General features: G+C 38.8%; 1 protein-coding gene across 1 annotated transcript; it reads right to left on the bottom strand.

Annotated features, from left to right (window-relative positions):
- Positions 1-3,197: 3,197 nt before the first annotated feature.
- Positions 3,198-15,032, bottom strand: LOC124132615 (acidic mammalian chitinase-like). Its single transcript, XM_046496616.2, has 10 exons — positions 14,849-15,032; positions 12,843-13,035; positions 11,711-11,969; positions 11,238-11,362; positions 10,609-10,726; positions 9,779-9,964; positions 7,791-7,910; positions 4,857-4,993; positions 4,291-4,544; positions 3,198-3,548 (listed from the first exon to the last, which is right to left on the bottom strand). Exons 1-10 carry the CDS (start codon positions 14,904-14,906, stop codon positions 3,373-3,375), a joined length of 1,626 nt encoding a protein of 541 aa, XP_046352572.2. The 5' UTR covers positions 14,907-15,032; the 3' UTR covers positions 3,198-3,372.
- Between the last annotated feature and the right edge of the window lie 4,737 nt (positions 15,033-19,769).

Here is a 19,769-nt window from a genome sequence, read left to right as displayed (position 1 = left end):
TTATAGTCGGCAAAGTAATATTTAATGTTTCATACATAGTGTCAGAGGGTCGAATTGGACGGGAATTGTCGTGCCTGTAGCTTCCTCATGGAAAACGTGTTGTTTTATATTGTGTATTAAAGCAAAAAGGGAGGGAAATTTTGGCGGGTTCAAAGTTGATAGGGAAAGGTCAATTATAATCATCATTATTAGAAGTAATAAGAAATAACCGATTTCGTTGTTGTTATTAATATCAGAATTTTTCACACATTGAACCCATGTGGGAATAGAACCCGGGTCTTCGGCGTGACGAGCGAACGCTTTAACCGATTGGCTACCCGACCGCCCCCGTGACCCTGAGGAAGTGACGAATGTTATTATTTAATATTATTTTCCGTTGTAAAGAGTGAAATTAAAATCCCTTTTTCTACACGACCCATCTCCCCAACAATACACTGGCTCTACTCCGATAGAATCATAACCCATTTATATCTTCAAACACCAACGGTGGTACAGATCCACATATATACATGTACAATAGGGATGCAGAAATATGAACGAAACTCCCCTGTCATCCATGCCACGTATATTACAATCAGTCGTTGATTGGAGGCGCATGATTTGTGCCCCAGCTTTGGTACTTCTTCATTCCGATGGCGATATGTACTGAGAGACTGAGAGAAGACCGGGTCTGCACACTTCATCTGCTCCTGGGATGAGTTTCACTTAATAGTCTGTCTTTCTCTGTGTGAAGCTCTTCTCAAACAACGACTTCTATATATCCAAAATATTGTTATATCTGTAATGTGTACATTAAGTAAAGCCTTATCACTTGAAAATATATCAAATTGAAAATGCTGTCCAGATTCATTGTATATTTGTATTCATTATTACATAAAAGTGTCTAAATCATGTAGCAGCCATCGTGATCTATATTGATACATATTGTATGTTGTATATCTATATTCTTGTACGACCATTGGAGGGTTTGTGGTAAATACTGTACTTTAAATTGTACTTTATTCCAGTGATTGTTTTGGTTCTCTCTTGGAATTTTGTTGTCAGCGTTGTTGTTTAATAAGCGTTTATATAGTTTCTATATATGTTAGTGTTGTCATTTCTGTGATGAAGATACGTTTCTATTTCTTCTGAATGATAGAACACTTTAAAATCATTTAGCTTCAACTCTTTTTAAGATGTTCAGAAGACTGCAAATGATGTAAAGCATATCATATAGATTAATTGTGTATTAAATGATGAAAAATAAGTATTTATGTCACACTGTTTATGTATCACAAATGGAGTTTCTGTAGCTCGATACTCTTCATTCGTATGTATGTTTTGTGTGGATAGTTCATGTGCAAGAGCGTGTGACAATTATATTGAACAATCCACTATTGTATAACGATAATACAAAATGTCTGTATCAGTACATCGGTACAAGAATATCTTATTGTAATTGTAAATAATATCTGACTTAAAGACAGTGGTAACAACACAAACACAGAGTTGTTAAACATATTGCATTAAACTCATCGTAGACAAAATGTTTGATTATTCTTGCCAGAAAATTAATTTTGCATTTGACTCTCAGTGGAATCTGTTTCGATAGTCGACACTGAGTATTATCTTGCGTTGACGTCTAAATTAAGAATTATTTGATCAATGCCGTACAGTTTGATGCATGCGAAGGAAACACGTTTTATTATATGTATTTTGTTGTTGTTGTTGTTGTTGTCGTTGTTTAACGCCGCACTCAGCAATATTCTGACGGCATATTCAATATGACGGCAGTCTTTAAATAATCGAGTCTGGACCAGACAATCCAGTGATTGACATCATGAGCTTCGATCCCGCAACTGGGTTACGTGGACATGCATCACCTAAGTCAGCGAGCCTGACCACCCGATCCCGTTAGTCGCCCCTTACGGCAAACATTGGTTGCCGAAGACCTATTCTACCCCTTATGTGTGCAGTTATATTAAAATTACACCACTATTAAAATATCCATGAAAAATACTAACACCTACGCGGGTAAGAATTAGTAATATTGAAGATATCATGAAGACGACAATGAAACTAGACGTGCGGGTGTTATGGTTGTGTTTTCAGTGTTTCGGCGACGTTTTCAGTGTAATAACGTTTGCAAATTGTCCGTCAAATCCAATTTTCATAAGAACACTTTCTTTTGTCCGGCAGTGTATGTAACAAATTCGCACGTTATTTTCAGTTTAACGATGGTGGGCGTAAACACGGTATTATACCTATCATAAACTATATAATACTATCAACGCATTCCGGTGTTATTTCAGTGTATAATGAGCTGACAAGAGATCCCGACCGCCTGTGGAGTGATTGATGGCAATTTACACCCTCAAGCATTAATGGGGGCTGTAATTATTTCACGTGTCAATTAATTGTGATAATTAGCCGGCAATAAGCATGACATTGATAATCTAGCTTCTTACGTCATGTGCGTTGAGAGGAATGAACGCCATATCTACAAAATTAGTTCATCAATATACAAAACTATACAGACAAAATTAAGACCTGCAATATGATAGATCAGAAAATAGTTTACTATGGACCAGACAATCCAGTGATTGACATCACGAGCATCGATCTACACAATTTGGATACGATGACATGCATTAACCAAGTCAGCGAGCCTGACCACCCGATCCCGTTAGTCCCCTCTTACGACAAGCATGGATTGCTGAAGACCAATTCTCTCCCCGTATCATCATAGGTCGCAAATTATTGAAGGCTCGGAACTTTCAACATGAATTCACTCGGGACAAATAACCCTACATTCTTCGTAGGTTGATCTCTCACTATATATAAAACAGTGAATACACTACGTAAAAAAACACAACTTAATATAACCTCATATTTAACATTCAGATAAACAATAATCTGTCATACAGACCATGAAACAAATTGAGCCAATGCAAATCTATAATATTTGGCAAGTTTAGATTACTGCAGTTTCTGAAACTGAAGAATGTCTCTCATCCCTTTTTATTATATTATATTATTATAATTTTAAAAGTTTTTTTCTGTAACACATGTTTATTTCAGAGACTAGATGTTAGTCTAGATAAACAAGTATGTTATCCTGCTCAGTATAAACGTCACAATAATCCACAGCCACTGAAATAAAGAAAACAAAACAACTTTTTTATATTTTTATTCGAAAATTGTAACATCGAAAAGTTTATGAAGTGCAAATAATTATTAATTAATAATAAAATCAACATTCATCAAATATGTTGACGTGTATGGTGTATGAAACGGCAGTAAAAAAAACCTCTGATCTTTTCATGCGGTCATAATATTCTCTTACAATGTATACACAAATGGCACTCAGTGTCTATGACGCGCTCAACATGTTTAAAATCTACACGTTGAAACCAATCGAGTAAAGTCACACTCTCTCTCGGCAGCGTTGTAGCCAGTCCCGGGGGGACAGTCGAAGCGGTAGTCCTTGCCGAACACACAGATGTGGTAGGCCGTGCACTGGACGGGGTCAGGCAGCCACGCCGCCATGCGGCCCGCACAGATGTTATCTGAAATAGACATCGCCACTCAGTACTATTGATTGGCTGGTCAACTTGACAAGAACATTTGGATCAGGTGCTACCAGAATCACTACTTTTGAAATTTGATGCCGGATATTTTTCTAATTTATATGGAGGACGACAATAAATATGAATTATTTGTCCGCGCAATAGCAACTTACGGGATTAGGAATCGCATTTTAAACAAAAAGTTTTTTAACAAAAACAATTTTTGAGTTTGTTCTGTCAAGTTTATATAGGTCTGTGGTTCTATACTGTCGCATGCTATAATTAAAATGAGTTCAAAATATGCCAGCTGTGTAAATAATGATAATTGAATATACAAAAATTGGCGTTCATTTCTACTGCAGAAAGAGTGAATGGGTGAGTTGGGCTTAACGCCGCTTTAAACAGTATTCCAGTTATGTAACGGCATGTTATCTTGATATGGGAGAAGAGCCCGAAGTGATGTAGGTCTTAGACGTTTAACACTTTGGCGAAATCCATGATTTGGTGCTGACAAACCTAGAAACAAAATCGTGGCGAACCGGGGTTCAAACCAACGATCATAGGTTTCTGGTGTGCCCAAGGGAAACAACTCTGCAAAGCGAATTGCGGCGTTTTAGACAACTGGGCCACCCGAAACCCTCTCCTGTGGAAAGAGATTTTTTTTTTATACGAATAAGACAAGGTGATAAATATATTCATTCACAAGATTTGTTTCACGCTAGAAATATATCGATATACCTACCACCGACAGGTGGAGTGGGTCTTCGTGTTGTTGGTCTACGAGTGGTTGGTCTACGGGTGGTGGGTCTTCGGGTTGTTGGTTTACGAGTGGTTGGTCTTCGGGTGGTTGGTCTACGGGTTGTTGGTCTACGAGTGGTTGGTCTACGGGTGGTTGGTCTACGAGTTGTTGGTCTACGGGTGGTTGGTCTACGAGTTGTTGGTCTACGGGTGGTAGGTCGTCTTGTTGGTGCGATATTTGCAGAACACGGGGATCCCCTGGAAGCAGAGAGAGAGAGGGTGTGTGTGTAAGTTGGGTTTAACATTGAACTGTATTTCCGTTTTATTGCAGCATGGCAGTTCAAAGTGATAGGAAAGCCATAAATTGCGAGGGCTATTGGATGAGAAACTACGATCAGCAGATCCTGGCACCTAAGGGAGGCAACTCTGTACAAGTTGCTGTGACTTAAGGAGAAGATACTTCTGAAAAATGTTGACATCCTCAATTATAAGCTTTTGTCCAACGGATCTGACGTCTGTGTTTCCGTTAATATCTTAATTCCGAGATGAAGATTTGTATCTTACACGTACCCGTTTCCGTCGAGGAGACAACTCTTAATGATGTTCATGAGAGGGTATTTTTCACCACACGAGTCCCCGTTAAAGTCATCCTGGTCCACGGCCCACACCATCCCGCCGCCATAACCCTGCGCCATCAGCCAGTTCATCTGAAACACGTCATGCACGTGTAGTTGGTCGTTCTGAGCACAGAGTATATTCTCAAGGACAGCTTAGAGCATCTGAGGGGGTGTCGAAATAATATACACACCAATATAAACATTTGTGCCCGATTCGACTGAAATACACGATATACACGTGCAGATGGCAGTTACATTTCAATAGATACAACTAAGTAGAAAATAAAGTCTTATTGTCTTATGGTAGGGGTGGACAATATGGTTGATAATAAATATACTTCCTGGTTATACTTTACTTTGGAAAAGGGATTTAATTTAATTACGTTTTACACTCACTTGTTTATAACTTTTATAACTTTTGTTATCGGTGTGCCCAAATATGCCAAGAAATATGCCTACTTTAATACAGATAAATATTACTCAGTTAACTAGGGATTTTACAAATACTCGTATCGTATCGGATATATCACGTATTATAAAAACAATATAATAATACAAAATATTAATATTTTTTTGCTCCAGTATGCGCATCTTATATTGCATAACGTATGGACAATTTTGAAACGTATCTGACTATCAGTAATGATGAGTGAGTGAGTTGGGGTTTAACGCCGCTTTTAACAGTATTCCAGGTATATCGCGGCGTGTCAGCTTAATGTGGGAGGAAAGCCCGAAGTGATGCAGGTCTCAGACGGTTACCACTTCGGTGAAACCCACGAGCACGGGTATGGTGCTGACAAACCTAGAAACATAATTGGGGCGAATCAGGATTCGAACCCACAATCATAGGTTTCTGGCGTGACCAAGGGACGCAACTCTGCACAGCGAATCGCGGCGCCTTAGACGACTGGGCCAACCGTGCCCCCATCAGTAATGATGAAGTTACGATGAAATAATCACTTGTTTTTTTTTTCGAAAGGAGACTCAACGTACTGAACACAAACATACACAAACATACACAAACATACACTAACATACACAAACATACACTAACATACACAAACATACACAAACATACACTAACATACACTAACATACACAAACATACACACACATACACAAACATACACAAACATACACAAACATACACAAACATACACTTACATACACAAACATACACAAACATACACTAACATACACTAACATACACAAACATACACAAACATACACAAACATACACTAACATACACAAACATACACAAACATACACTAACATACACAAACATACACTAACATACACAAACATACACAAACATACACAAACATACACTAACATACACAAACATACACTAACATACACTAACATACACAAACATACACTAACATACACTAACATACACAAACATACACAAACATACACCAGCATACACTAACATACACTAACATACACAAACATACACTAACATACACAAACATACACAAACATACACAAATGAACACAAACATACACCAGCATACACAAACATACACAAACATACACAAACATACACTAACATACACAAACATACACAAACATACACCAGCATACACAAACATACACAAACATACACTAACATACACCAGCATACACAAACATACACTAACATACACAAACATACACAAACATACACAAACATACACTAACATACACTAACATACACTAACATACACAAACATACACTAACATACACAAACATACACTAACATACACTAACATACACAAACAAACACTAACATACACAAACATACACTAACATACACAAACATACACTAACATACACAAACATACACAAACATACACTAACATACACTAACATACACAAACATACACAAACATACACAAACATACACCAGCATACACAAACATACACTAACATACACAAACATACACAAACATACACCAACACACTAACATACACAAACATACACTAACATAACCTGCTAAATGATTCGTTGTCATTTGTCCAGATGATTCGTTACTATGGCTACATCAACACCTTAGAAGTGTTAGCCGTGTCGTACTTGAAACTACTGATCATGACTGAATCTTAGCTCAAAGATGCCTATCAACAAACATGGACTTGACACTCTACGAAATATGTATTTAATTAAATCATAAAAATGAACTAAATTTAGAAAAGATGATCGCTATTCAAATTACCAGGTGAAAATCTTAGGAAGTGAATAAATTGTGCTGCGAATTATGGACGTTCGAAAAATATATATATCATTATAATCTGCTTATCTGACTTTCTTGACTTAAATGTAAAAAGTAAAATATGTGTACATAATGTACAGACATAGATTTATAAAGGCCTTATGTCCCCCAGCACAACCATATTGACAGAAAAAAATGTTACGTGAAAATGTTTGCAACAAATATTAAACCAGGTTTGTATAAAGGGAACACATGTTTGAGAAACAAAGATTGAAAGTGCATATGGTCAACATTCTTCGAGGTTAGTACATTGATCAGTGTCCACTGACCATCTGAACATGATGGGTCAATATTATAATCGCAAACCTAGTATAAATACACCATACACGAAATTCGTCTTCAATCTGTACAAATTATACTCCCTATTTGATGACAGAAAGTATCAATCTCCTTGCGTTAGTTGTCAAAAGTATACCAACATATCTGTTTTAGAATATTCACACAATGTCAATATATTTTCAAATTCAATTCAACAAATTCAAAACGGTGGACTGATTCGCTATATTGAAACGTTGACGGTGTGACAGCCATATTCACCGGACATTGAAGCGGTTTTGACAGCAATGAAGGTGCGCGGTAGGCAATACGCGTACATGTACGTTTAACGCAACCCGAGTTATCTCCCTTTACCTTTTCAACGATGCTGGACTTGTCGTCGTAGCCCACCCATTGATCCCCGCTGTAGGCGTAAGGCACCCGGGACGCGTTTGAATACGACAGTGTGTACCTGTCGAGCACCCCGGAGCAAACCTGGAATAATAATAGCGGAGTTAGCACCTCTCCTTGCTGAATCATACTGCAATTGAATGTGTACTCTTACCGTAGTTACAGCAATAGGGTTTATACCACCCAATCAACTGAATACTGAAATAGTCGGGTTTATGATTTAATTTGTCAAAAGTCGTTAAGTCAGCTGTTGAAAGAGATTACTAGATACAGTTAAAAGATGACTTGCTTGGCCATTCATATTTTTATGTGTTTCTCATCTCCAATATCAACAAACAAGAGATTTCCCGAAGACATTTGCCATTAAACGAGAACTAAGCCCGTGAAATAGGCAGTCCCGTCAACTTTGTTCATATGCTGACTCAAATTGTATTACGTATATAATAATCATACAGTTTCAATTAAGGCCCTAATTACAAGGTCTAGGCTTGGACATCGCAACAAACAATGTAAAGCTAGAAAAAGATGATTGAGAATACATCGGTACGTTATAGATAAATGAAATATAAACTGCACAGAAACAATTAAAAAAATATGAATCATAATGAATATAAACTGCTAATAAATAGATGTGTAAATATTTGTGAGATGTATGTATGTAATAAAACATAAATAGATAAAATTGATGCATATTGATAAACGGGCGGATTAAATGGTGCGTCATTATAATCTTTATGAAATGATTGAATAATACATAAATCTCAAACTCAAATCTTGGGGTCCGACGATGATAGAAGAAGATTATTATTTTATTTGAATGTCACATATTGCATGCATTGATTGCACCTGATAAATATTGCAATATCCGGCCATTCAGGCCTGCGAGACACAAGTCATCATATATGGATATTATTAACTAAAACAGTAAAAAATATATTGCAAAATATATTTATAAAATACATTGTACAAGCACGGTCAGACAGAATAACAATAGAACAATTAGAGAATCGGTTGTTCTTTAACCTATTTTGAGTAGTATATCTTCGAACTATCAGTAGTGCGAGATATCCGGTGTTTTCATATCAGCCCTTAATGTAGGTACGGAGTCTGCCATGAGCATGAAGTATCGTGGTCATAAGCATACACCGAGATGATGATAATGATGAATTGTTTTGAGATGATGTTAGCCGGATATCTTATATCTTCCCGAGGCAAGCGTGTCCACTAGCCTATATCAACGTCAACTTTCTACCCTTGCCACATCAAGGCCACTTTTCTTGGCTCGACCTTGGCGCCACCTCGCGTAGATCAACAAGTTGTGCCCCTTGTAATAAAAACGCGATATTCAATCCGATCGCTGTTCTTATCTCGTATAGCTTCACAAAGATGGCGACTGCCATAGGCGACGACATAGTCGATCAGATAACGAAAACATTCGCTATTTCATCCCTGACGCAAGACCATAGGCAATCGTTGGGGGGGGGGGGGGGGTTGTAAAAGACGAAAAAACACAACAAACACAGGCAGCGGTAAATCACCTTCATACAAAGGTGTACCAGTTGGGGATGTTGACTTTGTGTAACGTTCTCTGATTGGACTATCGATATGTGCGATAGTCCAGTCATCTTCAACACAAGAAAGTGGGTTTGATGTGGCAAGGGTAGAGACAAGACTTTGATAAGAAAAGGCTAGGGGATGCTCTTGCCTCGGAAACATGGATAGATATTTTAGTTGTTAAAGTGTTCATTCGTCACGCCAAAGAATCAGGTTGGATTCTCTACATGGGAACAATTCAATTCGATTATTTGCGTAAATTCATTATTAGAGCCAACTCAGTTGAGTAATAGTTAATATTAATCTTAATAATAAAATAAAAGGAAATTCATTGGTCCCCATTGGTTAAATACACGGATCAGTTATCGATCTGAAAACCCCTCATAACTTTAACATACCTCGTAGAAGAGAAGGATACCCTTCTCCCCGGAGACGGGTCCAGCTGTTCCCCCTCCCCTCACGGCGGCACCTATGCCAGTGTTCCGGGGGTTCGCCAGTGTGAAGGACCGTCCATACATTGGGGTGCCAACGGCGATCTTCGACTTAGGGGCACCCTTTATGTACCAATAATTTGCGGTATAGTCCTGTAAAAGACAATAATTTGAGATTAATCCTTTCACGAGTTTCCTTTCCTAAAATATTTTGACCAAGAATAAAAAGAAAAGATATGGGACAGAAGTTCATTGTTAACTGAAAACACAATTTGTTTATATTGGATCTGAAATATAATTTTGATCGGCAAAACCAAGGAAGGTGTACCATAGAAGTATGCATATAAAATCTTGGTCAGATATTAACGTGTGTGTGTGTTATATTCACGACATTCCTTTCCTAAAATATTTCGACCAAGAATGAAGAGAAAAGATACGGGACAGAAGTAAACTGAAAACACTATTTGTTTATATTGGATGTGTAATATCAAGGAAGGTATACGAAAGAAGTATAAAATTTTGGTCAGATTTTAACGTGTTTATTTTTTCTCGAAATAAACCTTCAACCATCCATTCCTTCTCCTCCTCAGCCAGAGTGAGTGAGTGAGTTGATATTTAACGTCGCATCAGCAATATTGCAGCAATTGCTGGTGGAAATCAATGACATTCCATATGTGAACTGAATTTTTACACGTGAAACTCCAGAGATTGGTAACTCTAATATCCCAGCAGAGAAATATTGGAACAGGCGAACTATTGGCACTGCAGTTCAATACCGAGACTAACTGATAACGCACCACGTTCAGTTTAGGCGAGCCGTCTCTGGGGTCGGCGTAAAGGGGGCTGTTGTGGCCAGTAACGGAGTCCCAGGCGCCGTGGAAGTCGTAGGACATGATGTTTATGATGTCCAAGTAGCTGAAATTTGAAAAAATTGAGAACTAAATTTACAAGCTTCTCGTAAATTCTGCACAGTTTCATTGTCACATGATTTAGAAGGATAACTTTCATTCATTTATCCATGTGTCGTTATCAGTGTCATGGACCATCTTGAATAAATATTACACAATGTGGTGTTACAAGGGGGTAAGTCGTGTTTCGTATTTTGACAGGGTGTCATTTCGTTGATGCTGTTTCGTAGAGAGATGTTTTCTTTAATATAAGTGGCGGTTGGGTAGACTAACGGTTTAAGCGTTCACCACCAAGAACTCGAGTTCGATTCTCCTCATGGGTACACGTGTGAAGCCAATTATTGGTGTCCTCGTCGTTCTATGGCTGAACTATTACTTAAAGATGTGTAAAACCTCATCTAACCATACAACGTGCTTCACTCCAACGCATCCTCCCTCATCAAGCTGGTATCTCTCACATCAAGCTGGTATAACCGAACCCCTGCCATAAGCCGTGTTAACCCAACTCTGTCACTCACTTAGATATTTGGGGCACATCATATCCAGCATCCACTATGGCGGGACTTGCTGCTACGGCTGCCGTCAGAAGGAGACGGGACTGCCCAGACCTGCGCGCCTCGGCTTCAAATCCTTGTCTCAGATCCTAGGAAGAAACATGGCGACCATCAGCCTTTACAAAAATCAACATTTGCACACGTAAATCCAGTTTCCGCGTCATATAAACTAAACCATTGTGAAAACGCTTTTGAGCTTTTGTAATATTTGACAAAATGGACACAACAATCACATTTAGCTGGTCTGCGTAATAAGACATGAGATAATTAAACACAACAATGCCATTTTTGTCATAGTCATCATTCTTTGTCATGCGAGTAAATATTTCCTGATAAAATAGTTTTCTTGTCCTTCGAGGTAAAGTTCATTATTCTTTTTCATTGTGTGTTATAATAATGGTGTTTGAAACATTGTGTAACTGTGGATCAACTCTAACCCGACACAATAACGTAAATCGATCCTTGTCCTCCTTAGGGCTTCCACGTGGCTCCCATCCGGGGTATTCCCAGTCAAGGTCAAGGCCGTCAAAGTCTCTGGCTCGGAGGAAGTTGATACTTGAGGACACAAACTCCTCCCTGTTGGCGCCTGTGGAAGCCATTTCTGAGAAGGATTTAGTCCCCATTGTCCATCCTCCCACTGCAAGCAGGATCTTCAGGTTTGGGTTCCGTTGTTTCAGAGTCATCATTCTGCCGTATCTGGAAAAGAAAGGCGAAACGGAGGTCAAAGGTTTATGCTGAAATCATTTATACTCCTTTTATGACATCAACAACATGTTCTTGCAAAAATTTAGTTAATGTGACATACTTTAAACTTGCTCGTGTGTGTTGTTTGGGAACACAGAATAACCCATGATCGATTTAGATTGAGTTTAGCCCTCTCATACAATGACAATCACCATTAGAAATATATACAGTATATCAATTTGCGTCCATTGATATATCAAATTTGAAAAAGTTAATTGATTGTAGCGACAGAAATCAATTCACACAAGGCATTCATTACTCTACATGAAATATGAATGTGCATCAAATCATGCGGCCCAGATGCTCCATCCATTCCATTGGTTCGATTGTATTTCATATATGACAATACATACTGAAAATGTGACACAGTGACTTATAACCAACCCATATAGTCTACTAAAATAGATTAATTGATTAATCCGTCTTCACAAATTTATAGGTGACGCATTGTCATGAACCGGTCCATATTTGATGGCTTCATTGCAGCGCGTGACGTTTCCGTCACGGTGTGAGGAGAGGATATCTCTACTGGTCTTCGAGAGTGGGAGAACACGGGTATGTATTAAGCATAATATGCATAATTTTATAATTTTGATAGATAAAATTATTTGAGATACCGAGTTTGTTATATGTCTTTCTTTTTTTTCATTGACAGAAAATGCAAAAGTAATCTTTCTCACAACAACCAATGTGTATTTTCTCCAACACACAATAAGACGCCAATGAACAAAGACACCAATGAACAAAGACACCAATGAACAAAGACACCAATGAACAAAGACACCAATGAACATATTGAACATCCTTTGCTTTGTGAAAACTTACAAGCCCGGTGGGAACTCAGTATCGTCATTCCACTCAGTCGGGATGATGATGTTGCCCTGCAGTTTGGCGAAGGCGTAGATGATGTGGGTGCACAGGAAGGGGTCAATGTCGTCGGGGAAGAACTTCCCCGTCCCCTTCCTGTATTGGGACCAGTTGGTGTAGTAGCAAACCACGTTGAAGTTCTGCGCGAGCACTGAAATAGAGTGAGTCAGGCAGTTTAGTCTTACGCAGCTTTTAGCAATATTCACGCAACATCAAGGCGGGAAATGAGCTTCACTTAGTTTACCCATGCAGAGATTAGAACCCGGGTCCTTGGCATGACGACCGAGCGCCATAACCACTAGGCTACCCCTCCGCCCGACAGAGAAATGATGTAAAACTGTTATGATAGAGACTCAGGTTTGTTCAGCTATTTGTGTGTACGAGTAGTTCGTGAATCTCCGTACAGTCCCTTTGTCGTGTCAGGATCAGCTGGTCATGGCTTCGGACTTGACTTTCTCCCTGATTATGACCCTTGGTCTGTCTGAACCAGTGATCTCTACTTACTCAGACACTGATCTGATCTCCCGTACATTATCTATTTGCTGGGATTAAAGACATGGATAACGAGTGGAGCAAAGGTTGCCCCACGTAGTCCGAAACACAAGTTACAGCTGAAACTAGAACGTCTGTAATTCAAAGTGTAATAAGGTAATGGCAATTGGTAGTTCCCTCCCAAATTTATACCAATAGATCTAAAAAATATAAATAATGATAACAAAGCGCGTAAAACAGTGACGCTTGAAGAGGTTTATGTAAAATAATGATAGTAAAACAAATATCGGTTACAGGAAAGGTTGACATCCTTAGGTTCATTTAGGCGAATGTTTTTTTACGCAACAGTCCGCAAAATTCCAGATATACTGCGAGGAACTGTCACTGGAATTTGGGCCAGGTAACCCAGTGATTAACTGCACGAGGTTTGCTTTGTCGTCACAAGAAGACACACGATCAGCCAGGTCACCCAGTGCAACCATCCGATCCATCCAGGATACTGGTGATCTTTACTGACCCCGTTTGGGCTTTTGTTTTAAACTTAGGGAAAGTAAACTCTGATTTTCAGGATGCAATCGCTTTAACACCACTTTACTAAACTATCATCTCGTGTATATATCCTAAACAAAAAAGTTGAGGATCATGAATGTTTTTTTGTTGTAAAGAAGGAGCATACAGTTTAACACAAATATTCTTGTTATGATTCTTAACCTTTAGTTCAGTAGATGTCACGGGGTTTTTCAAATTTAAAGTATTGCAACACGGCGTGAACTAACAGTGGCTGTCATGAGCATTGCAACGTAACCCATAATTAAAACAGGTTTCTATTGATGTTTGGCTCTGTGTCGGGCGATGTAGCAGTGAGTTAGTGAGTTCGTGGTTTAACGCCGCACTCAGCAATATTCCAGATATATGACAGCAGTCTGTAAATAATCGAGTCTGGACAATACAATCCTGTGATTGACATCATGAGCATCCAGCCACGCAACTGGGATCGATGACATGCATCAACCAAGTCAGCGAGCCTGACCACCCGATCCCGTTAGTCGCCTCTTACGACGAGCAAAGTCGCCTTTTGTAGACGTTCCTGAGGGTAATCGTTCATACACCCAGTTCCGAGTCCGGATTACCGGAGTGTCACTTTGATATTTTGAAATCTTTTGACATACGCTTAAAATGTAACAGATCTAACTAGATCAGGACCCGTAATTATCAGATTTAAACAAATTACATGCAAGATAAATGCATTGACTGAGATGAATGAGTCGTGTTGCTAGAAGCTATCACCATCATTTTGGTGAGGATCGCTAGTAGTCATTACAAATTAGATCAAACTTAACATTGGTTCTGATGCTGAAAACGTGAACCGCTATCCCCGTTGGTCCAGATGGCATACATGTAGACATTTTTAAGGATAATCGTTCATATACTCTGTTCCGAATCCGGACTAACGGAGTTTCTCTGTATCTCACCTTCTTCCGCACAGATCGCCAACAAAGAAGCCGCTATTAGATATCCAATGCACGACATCTTTGAAAGACAAGGTATCCCTGTTCCACGGAAGAAGCTTCAAGTGACTCCCGTCGTAGACTGGAGTACATCTGGGGTATGCTCTCTCCCCACCTCTGTTTTCCTTAACAGACGACCCTGATCACACAAAGGGGACTGGGTGCGAATAGGATCTTGCCATCTCTTTTCACTTTTAATTGGAGGAGGGAGCGTCAAATATTTTTTCTCAGCTAAATCACCTTCCTCACGTGCTGCGCATGCTCATAGAAAACGTTGTTGTGGAGTATTTGTTCAAGAACACCGTCGAAAATGTAACACTGCAGTGTATCTTTATTTTAAGGTATTGTGTGACATTGATGGTCTTGTCTGTCGTCAAACAGCTGTTAATTCGAAGTCAGACTTGTTTTACCAGTATACATCCGTCAGCATCCAACAGAATGTCATCAAACGAGAAGGTTGGTCAGTTGGGTACCTTATAGATGGTTAATCGACATTTTTATATTTATTGTTAATGTTTGTATATTTTAATTTACGTTTCTTTTTAAACGATGACGTGTACATGGAATGACAGTTGAACATGGAAACACGGTTATATTGCCTTTATTCAAAAAGCCAGCACATGCCTTCATCATGTGTCTGTTTTAATGTGGTCACGGAATTCAGAAGAGGCCTACTAAATAACCAAGGCATTGTTAGAAAGGTAATTGCTGGGATTAACATCCAACGCAACCATGTCACCACAAGTTAATCCTCAACGTGCATGTTTCCCTGATGACCGTGAACTACGGTGACCTTTGGGGAACAGATTTAGGTTCATCCCGAATATCATTAAATACCGAATTGTCGCAGGGGCAGTCATTGCACATGTGTGTCATTCAACGTGAAGCTTGTCACCATGTCACCATAGAACTGTAGAGTTTGGAAGATATTTGGAAACGGAAAAGCACCTGATTTATTAACTAACTAACATTGTTATAAAATGAATCATCCTCGTTGCGACAACCTTATCACCTTTCGGAACTGGCCAGTGCATTCCATTTACATTATATGTAGTAAAGAAATCACGCTCCTCTCTTTCTTCCGCCCAACTTCATGTTACAATGGTTACCTTCCTTAAATCATTCATTGGCTACCCTGTTGTGGGTTTGACTTAGCTGCTCAGACACTCCTGACATGTACTCAGCAAAGCTAATGAATGATGACTGATTTAATAGGATGTTGACGGAACAGGGCGAATGGCCACACAATACATACAGGAAAACTGTCATTTAACCAAATGACCTTTCACTGACGTACAAAGGTAGATCCACTTTGCCTTAACTCAAATGTTTTGCTTTGACAATTCATTTAATTTTCTTTTAAAAGTATAACACTTGTTTTATGTTGCCCTTGTAGGTCAGTAGATCAGGTTTCTAACATGGCCGACATTATTTGTTTATATTTCAGGTGGCTATCAGCCTCTTCTTGCTCTATACCTAGGGATACATCCTCGTCCAACAATGTCAACTCCAACGTCCCTAATGCATGGGTAACGATACTTATAAAGAGTCAGTATTTGTGGCGTGACATTAGCACACATCGCAGACCAACTTGAGCAATATAAAACGTACACCACAAACTACTTTTTATGAATACAGTACATGTATTGCAACGTCATAGAGATTGTTAAATTGTACTTTTCAGTGATGTTTACTCTTCACGGGTCGATTATTTTGAAACAATCGTGATATAGGATTATATATGAACAACTGTGACATGGGATTACTTACGAACAATCGTGATAAAGGATTATTGTTGACTGCAGCGTAAAACAACAAACATGGATAATATAAATTGTAAATGCGAGAGAATAAACAGTCTAGATTGTCCGCCGAAACAGATTCCATTTCGAATATTATATGACTGGACCCTGAAACTCAGTGATGACACCAGGTGTTCGAGAAAAGGGTAAGCATGTCCTGCCCTACCGGTAGCACCCGCCAGTCACATAATTTTTATACAAACTGAGTATTATCATTTTTGTGCGAAAAGGAATATTTATGTGAGCATAAGTATTGGTATCACATCACTAATTTATGTACGGGTTATTTATCAAGTAAGCTTTTAAATATATTTATTTTGAACAACCTCTGTGTGTACAGAGAGCACCTGTTACAAAAAGCGACGAATAACAAACAGTTGAATGTGGGAGTTCTAGACACTTAATTACCCATCCGTACATTAAAGACACGGTTGTTCATTCAACACAGCGAGCTAGAAAACAGAACATGATAGTTGTGTTAAATTAAATATTTGAGTGTATTGAGCTCTACAAATCCACTAACAAACAGTCTACATGTCTAGCCTTCATCCCGCGCGGAGTGCACAATGAAGTAACACAAACATCGTATACGGATGTGCTTAACTTCTTAAGGGTGTACACCACATACATTCTAGGTTGCAAAGAGGGCGTACGTTGTTCTGTAAATTCCATTTGACTAATGCCGATTTTATAATGCTCGGTCACTGAGATACCACGCCGCAGTGTTACATGAATGACCCATTCGGACACAGTATAATAACTCGGATACCCTATTCAGACACAGTACACTGACTCCTATCCGACCAGTCCGTGTTGCCGAACGCCAGTCAGGGTAACAACAAGTACTATATGTTAACGTCTTTTGGTATGACGCGGCTGGGGCCCGAACCACCGACCTTCCGGGCAGACGCTATATCCACTGGACCACGGAGGCGGTCTGTGATGTAAAGAAGCAGAGTAAGCAAGTGAAAGGTTACTCAAATTCTCGATTGGTGCACACGAATCTGAGTTGAATGTTTTACATAACTAGTTTCATCGAAATTAGAGTTGATGATGTCATCCGATTTCAGAACAAGAACCACAGTACAAACGATAGAATACAGAATGTCACATAATGTAACATGAAGTTTAGCTCTGCAAACAGGATCCTGATCTCAAAAGCGTTCAATGAACGCATTCCTAAATGCGTTCATTAAACGCTTTTGAGATCCGTGGCGGGAGGACCGCAAGTTGGAGTGATCTTTGGAATCAGGAACTGAAGCGCCTAGTTACCAGACCGGGGCCACGACTTGCTGTTAGGAGAAATTGGTTTACCGCGTATTTACGATCTTTGTTCGTGTCGGGACACAATACGATTTCACTGCTAAGGAGACACTTTCATTTTGCCATTGAACTTCAGTTATTTGTTTTTGAGGCCGTAGTTTGTGATTTGTGACTCTAACCTAAACCTTAATTTTGCAAACCGTACAATTGACCAGGGCTTGCGAATGTGAATATAATTTTGCGCATCGCGCGCTTGTGTCAGTGTGTGTGTGTGCACGTGTGTGTGTGTGTGTGTGTGTGTGTGTGTGTGTGTGTGTGTGTGTGTGTGTGTGTGTGTGTGTGTGTGTGTGTGTGTGTGCACGTGTGTGTGTGTGTGTGTGTGTGTGCACGTGTGTGTATATATGTCTTCAGCAATGTAAGATGCAATTCAGGCAGCCGCGGGAAGTCCATGTGCCCTTGAAGATCCGGGTTAGAATTGATCTTCAGCAACCCATGCTCGTCGTGAGAGGCGACGAACGTGGTCGGGTGTATATATAGAAATTTAGTTACTGCGACATTTCATATAGTGACCTTGATTAAACCCCTGTACTTTGATAAAGTTCTGAAGGTCTGTAAATTCTTCATCTCGAGACTGGGGATTGTAACTTTGTCCTACAAGTTTCTTCATTTTATGGCATATTCGATCAAATCATTTGGAATTTATTTTTTATTATTATTTAAGTTCTGTTTAGTTACAACAATTGCAAACTTCACATTTTACCTCCATGGCAATGAATGCGAAATTGTTAAAGGCAGCATGGCGGGAATGAAACTTCGGCGTCGAAGACGATTTTGAAAAATAAATCTTCTCAAAATCTAATGAACAAACATTTCTGAAACTCATCATAAATGTTTATGTTTGAGGATGATCTGTTTTGTTTGTTTTTAAATGAAAACTCATCTTGTTGTAGAATCTTTATCGAAATATAGTTACTTGTGTTATATTTGGCACATAGTCTTAAGTATTTATATTTATATTTGAATATCAAACTGACAGCAACTGGTAAGTGGATGCTTGTGTTCACACGTCAACTTGTTGACTGTAGTGACTGATCAGTATGTGGAATACATTAAAAAATCAACACTGTTTTCGCTTAAAGTATTCGCCTATATGGAAAATTTGTGGTAAAATATCACTAGGTATGATTCTTTACAATTTTCTGTTTTATTTCCTGATCTGCGAGACATTGTTTTATTACCGTGGTTTTTTTTGGTCTTGTAAACTAAGCTGGAAATATAATCATTTTCTTGCAGATCTACCGGTGATTCACCTAAAACATACCCAATAACTTCTTATTTTTGATGTAGTGATAGGAAGAAATTGTATCTGAAATCATTTTATTTTATCAGGAATAATATAGTAATATTTCATGTTATTTTAGTTGCAGCTTTTGCATTATATATATTAAATAATAACCACAACCGTACCACTTGTAAGTATGGAGCAGTTTGACGAGTTACCGATTGACGCTCCCCGTAATCTTGCTATTTTGATCGCGAATTCTGTATGCTGAAATATGATAGTCAAACTGCAAGTACGACTCTAAACGAGTCATTTATGATATCTGTATCCATTCCCTGACAAAGAGAGTTCGTTTCAAGTCGTCAATAACGATGATCTGAAAATAAACGGTGAGTTGGTTCGACCTGCCGAACACACGAAATTACTGTAAACAACATTGAACAAAGTTTTGAATAAAACGAATAAAACAGATTACATATGTAATTCCAGATAAACAATGAACACCTTTTCTAACCAGATGGTTAAATAACAGATTTAA

Source organism: Haliotis rufescens, unplaced genomic scaffold, assembly GCF_023055435.1.
Source record: "Haliotis rufescens isolate VD_foot unplaced genomic scaffold, xgHalRufe1.0.p SCAF_11, whole genome shotgun sequence".
Classification (NCBI taxonomy): Eukaryota; Metazoa; Mollusca; class Gastropoda; order Lepetellida; family Haliotidae; genus Haliotis; species Haliotis rufescens.
Note: the sequence above shows the minus strand (reverse complement) of the source record. Positions and strands in the feature narration are given on the sequence as shown.